This window comes from Callospermophilus lateralis, chromosome 5 (assembly GCF_048772815.1).
Source record: "Callospermophilus lateralis isolate mCalLat2 chromosome 5, mCalLat2.hap1, whole genome shotgun sequence".
In the NCBI taxonomy this organism is placed as follows: Eukaryota; Metazoa; Chordata; class Mammalia; order Rodentia; family Sciuridae; genus Callospermophilus; species Callospermophilus lateralis.
Genome location: NC_135309.1, coordinates 52,597,386 through 52,603,385, shown reverse-complemented (window position 1 = coordinate 52,603,385; position 6,000 = coordinate 52,597,386). Strand labels below are relative to the sequence as shown.

The 6,000-nt window shown below is 35.1% G+C and overlaps 1 protein-coding gene across 1 annotated transcript in view; it reads right to left on the bottom strand.

The window, feature by feature from the left end:
• Positions 1 to 1,425: 1,425 nt before the first annotated feature.
• Positions 1,426 to 6,000, bottom strand: part of Hsd17b4 (hydroxysteroid 17-beta dehydrogenase 4) — a 120,742-nt gene continuing 116,167 nt past the window's right edge. The window contains exon 24 of the mRNA XM_077109464.1: positions 1,426 to 3,439. Within this exon, the coding sequence (XP_076965579.1) occupies positions 3,350 to 3,439 (90 nt within the window). The 3' untranslated portion in view covers positions 1,426 to 3,349. The remainder of the gene's footprint in view (positions 3,440 to 6,000) is intronic.

Below are 6,000 nucleotides of genomic sequence, written 5' to 3'. Positions count from 1 at the left end.
ATAATTGTTTAAATAAATGTGGCAATTTATAATGTTGTTTTCTAAAACTATGGTTCTCAACATCTGGGCTAAGGTCCTACCTGGCAGGCTAAATCCAGTGCCTGGCCTGTTTATTTTCCAGCTAAGTAAAAATGGTTTTCACAATTTTATAGTTTGTTGTTGTTGTTGTTTAAGGTACAGAGATCAATATGGCCACAGAACCCAACATACTTATTATCTGGCCATTTAAGAATACGTTGGCCAACTCCTGATTTAAGCCATCTTGTTCTTTACTGACTACTTGTTACTTCAAAAGAAATTAAGGTCCAAAGAACTATTTAACCTCACTTCAAATGACCCTGGTGATATTTTTAGACTGTTTTCTGGTTTAATTTTATGTCTTCCATACTGCCTTCAAAAATTCCCCAGCCAAGGTTCCCTGAACAACACATGTTCTTTGTACATCTCTATTTTTCAGTTCTTTCAGCTGTGCACCCAGAAGTTATATAACCGTCTTAAAAGACAGGTTCTGGATGAGGCTATAAACAGCTCTTATATGGGTTAAATTTTGAATTTTAATGACTCAACATTTTACCAGCTCAGGTACTTTCTAAAAGCTATGTTAACCCTGATGACTAGATATCACGTAACTGGGCAACTTCAGCCACTATATTACATGTGCCTGTAATATCATTCTAGATTAGTTTTTATCTAAAGCTTGCAACTTTTCTATTTTACCTGTTTGAGTTAAAATTACTTTTCCTCTTCCCTATTAAATATCTTGGTCCAGACTGACCTAAAATGTTCTTCTTTTCAGAAAAATCACTTTCCATAACTGTTACCCTTTAGTTCAGAATTTCTCAGCAAAACTAGATCATTAGTTTTGATGCTTTGACAACCTAATGAACAAATTAAAATTCAAATCCCTCCCTCCAATTTAAAAAATCAGTTTTCTCAGACTGTTTGCCTTAAACTACATATACAAAGTTGTGTGAGAAACTGTTCCATCAGTGTTGATTGAAAACTACACACAGGTGACACATGTGGTAGGCTTAAGGCTATATACAAATTTACCAGGTGATAAAGATTAAACAACAAAAAAAATTCAGAAACACTTTGGGTTGGGTATACATTCTTCTGATATCACATCTAATTTTCTCTAAAGAAAACCCAAACTGTGTAGCCTATCAGTGTAGAAAAGAGTTAACATAGCAGGTCCTGAGTATACCATCCTTTGGAAAGTGTGCAGGGTTGGACCTTAGCTGGTATCTGCAAACATTTGGGGGAAGAGTCCTATCATTTCCTTAATGGGTGGCTTTCTTTATCCAAACTGCTTATACAAATAATATGATTTGTGCTTAAACACCTTTCACTTCAGAATTCAGAGTTCAGAATTATGGTATGTACTCAGGGAGAGGAAGTCTGTGAACAAGCTCACATGAAAACTTTGGGCAATGAGTTTAATGAATTTTGTTGACAAAGGAAGTCAAAAGACACAGAAGTCAGACTGGCCCATTTAAGAAGTTAATATACTTCTCATTGGATAGTAAAAGAAGTCAGGATGGTACATTAACAATATTAAAATATTTAAAAAGTTAAACAGCATTAAGACTAATAATTAGCTGCAAAATCTGAATATAAGTAGCTCTCCAACCTTTAAGATTGACAAAGAGGGGAAAGATAATTAAAACTTTCTTAATGTCAGTTTGAGAATCTAAGGTACATATATCAACACTTTCATTAATTTATAGTGATTAATTTTGATTACATTTCTATTGGGACACCAAGCTTTTCCAAGCTCAATAGGAAGAGTTGTTTAATACAATAAAAAAACAACATAATAAGACTGTCACTGCTGTTTTAAAATTCACTTGGAAGAACAGTAGATCATTTTGAACTTAGGTCAATTTCATAATGCTATAGAGAAATTAGACCAAGGGATAACTGCTAAATATGTAGCTTTTCTTCTTATGCCTTCTACTTAACCTATTCAATAAGTCACTAATAAGGATATTCTATGCTCCATCACTGTTCTACCTACAATTTCAATTTTTTTCAAAGAGAGAGAAAGAGAGAAAGAACTTTTTAATATTTATTTTTTAGTTATCGGCAGACACAACATCTTTCTATGTGGTGCTGAGGATCGAACCCGGGCCACACGCGTGCCAGGCGAGCGCGCTACCACTTGAGCCACATCCCCAGCCCCAATTTCAAATTTCTAAGACCTTCTCCCCTAATCCCTAACTCAAGAATTCCCTCAGTCTATATTCTTTTTCCCTGAAGCAAAGAGCTATGGTGAGCTCCCCAAATCCCCATCAAGATTGAAGAACATATTCATCCACCTGCGAGAAAGATTATCAACTGAATATATGCCTACTCCAGGAATTACTCTGTGTAAGGTCAAGGTCCCTTTGTAGAGTAGACCATAAACAATACCTAGTTACAGGACAATGCTGAAGGGCCGCCCCAACTTCAGAGGTCCCCAAAAGATCAGTTGAGGTCTTGTGGTAATTATACCACAGCCTAACTTCTTTGCATCAAACCCTGCTTCCTTTGCTTCCCCTGACAGTTGAGGATCCTAAAGGCATGCCCAAATCAGCTTTCTGTCCATGAATCTCCATCCCAATCTGCTTCCCAGAGAACCCTACCTGTAACAGCAATCCACATGTGCTTCTCATGCTGCATAAAAGAGATTTACTTCATAACTGACCTGAGTATTCCATTTGTTGATGGTCATTTCTGTAGACAATCCATCAAGGGAACATTTCCCAAATGCCTCATCTGAGGGAAATGGGAAAAGTCATGACAGCACTTGTTTGTGACTATTATTTAAGACTATTGATTAAGTAAGAAAGCTATATCCTTGCTAGATTTACAAACAGTATGAGAAAGTACACAATTTCCAGCAAAGGGAAGGTGAGAAAAAAACTACTTGGGAGCACAGACTTTTCCCTTGTTTCCCTTGCCTAAAAGCATAACAATGTTATATAGCAAAGAGTGAGAAATAAGTACATATGGGAGTATCAATAAATTAGAGAACAGAAAATAAGTGTAAAAGATATCAAAGTAGCTTTTATTCACTTAATTTTTTCTTTCAACTTATAAATGCTATCCCAAATTCTAAAGAAAATGGACTTGAGTGAAATTTTTTTGTTATGAAGATACAATTCGAAGAACAGAAAGATAATTATAAGCTAGCTTATTGTTCCTTGTAAAAATAATATGTGCAAAATTAGTAGAAATTGAAAATCTGAAAATGTTAAGCATCTTCCATATCTTAGTTTTGATCATTTTCGCAGAATAATCAAATAATACTTGAATGAAGAAAGTATCTAATTATTCTCTTTTTATTACTAATGCAGTATGCCCCTCAGAGCTTGGCATAGTCTTTAAGAATCATCTGGAGTTTCTGGCTCAGCATGATGTTCCCTCTGGCCTTTAGTCGGCCACTAAAGAATGCCTGGGAAGGAGAGAGGAAAAGAGATGTCAACTGTTATCATGTTACATTTGCCCATTTTTTAAAAAAGATGACTGTTCAGACTGAATACAATTATTAAAAATTCTGGACAACAAAGGCAACTTTTATCTTACAAAGACTCCTATGTATTTTAGAAAAGATGGAATAATTTATCTGAAGAAACAGTACTCCCAGACCTATCACAACCCACACTTATAACTGGTTTTGCTCTGCTCCTACATGTGGAGATGAATATTTTATTAAGGATAATATTTATATCAATTCAGATTAAAGAGATTTACTATATCTTAATGAAATAGCCATACAATGACAAAATAAGACAGTGTAGCTCTGTGGTGAACACATCATGGCTCCAACACCAGAGCGCCAGTTAAAATCCAGGATCTGGCACTTAATAGCAAGGTGAACTTAGTATTTCTGAGCTCCAGTCTCCCAGCTATTTAAAAAAAAAAAAAAAAAATCAAGACAACAGTACCTAAATAACATGACTCTGTTGTGTAAGTTAAGAGAAATAAAGTGTGAAATGCTTAGGTTAATGTCTATATGTGGTAAGAATGTATTGAGCTCATCATTATCAAGCAAAAGGCTGGCATGTAAGAAAAAGTTCCCATTTGTCCTTTATCTGAGATGATACAGAAACTTGTTTGGGTAACTTAAGTTGTCCCTCAGTATAAATTCCCTACCATAAAATAAAAATAATCAGTCTTTATAGCTTGAGAATATATGAAATGTGAACTGAAAAAGAAACTATCAGATTTTTAGCTAACTTAAAAAATAGAAATATTTATACATATTTAGCATTATAAAGCAGATCCATAAATACAATCTCACTTAAGATACACAACCACCAATTTGAGGTAGGTACATTAAAAGTTCTCATCCCCATTTAAAAGATGAAAAAAAACAAGTTCAAAGACTTTTAAATAATAATTTTAAAAATAACCATTTTTTTCTTCAGTTTCACGGGTCATTGCTTTTTCTTAAGTCTTATTAATCAGGCTGTTTTGGACAAACTTATCTAAAATAGTCCCCCTACCTTGTCATACTCTAACCCAAGGTATATCAAACTAAGGCCTGAGGGCCAGACCTAATCTGCTACTTGTTTTTGGAAATAGTTTTATCGGAACATAGACACTCCCAATTGTTTCCACATTAATACTACAATGACAGCTGAAGAGCTACAACTGAGACCATGGTTATGGTTTAGATGTGTCCCCAATGTGCAAAAGTTCATGTGCAAACCAATGCAAAAAGGTTGAGAAGACAATATTAGGTTATGAGAGCCTTAACCAATCAGTGAATTCCTGATAGGGATTAATTGAGTAGTAACTGAATGGTAGGGTAAGGCTAAGTAGGCAGGAATTGGGGTGTGGCTTTGGGTTATATATTTGTATCTGGCAAGTAGAGACCCATCTCTCTGCTTCCTGATCACCATGTAAGCTGCTTCCATCTGCCATACTTTTCTGCCATAATGTCCTGCCTTACCTTGAGCCCAGAAAAATGGAGTCAGCTGTCTATACCTTAGACCTCTGAAACTGTTGAGTCCCCAAATAAAATTCTCCTCCTTTAAAATTATTCTGATGAGGTCTGTTAGTCACAGCAGCGAAAAAGCTGAATAAAACAACCATCTTACTCCTAAAATGTACAACACTTATTATGAGACACACGGGAAGTTTGCCAACCACTGTTCCACCCATTACTCTGCCTTATTTTTCTTCATATAAAAGATTCTATTTATTTTCTATTAGTGCTCCAGAACTAAGGTCCCCATGGTAGAAGCACTGCCTTATTCACTGCTAACTAGAATCTGAGACAGAATAGGTACCATATAAATTCCTGGAAAGGAATTAACAGAGCACTCAATGCCAAAAACTATACTAAGCTCTTCATTTATGTTATTGGATTTAGTTCTCAAAAACAATACTTGGGGATCATTACAATTATCATACTCATTTTTGAGACCCTAAGATTAAGTGACAGAGCCAAGATTCACTCTATATGATGCTGAACACCAAATTGTGAACAACTGTATTTCCCAATTCTTTTCAAATTAGTCCTTACATTCTGGAAAATAAGTATATATTCTCAGCTAGTCAAACTACTCTGTTCCTTACAAAGTGATGTAGTTTTTTTTTTTTTTTAAATAAGCATTATGCTTTGCTTATAAGGTTAGTCACTGCTATTCTGTACTATAGGTTATGATTATAAACAGTCTGTTTTGCTGCTATGTGAAAACTATTTCCTAATAATTATTTATTCAGTCATTTGTTTGAACCTCTTCATTCTAAGAATCAGTTAATTCTCTTGCAGTTTCTAGTTACATAATCATGAATTGAAAATAACAAAATTTTCTCCTCTACTCAAACTGCCATGGCTAATCGTGTGTGTGTGTGTGTGTGTGTGTGTGTGTGTACGCGCGCACACGTGCATGTGTGTGCACGCAGTGGCCAAAAGTTTCAGAATATTAACTAATGGTCAGAGAAGACACTCTTGCCTTAATGACTTTCTACTTTCCACTGAAAGGTCTCTAAATGTTTCACTTT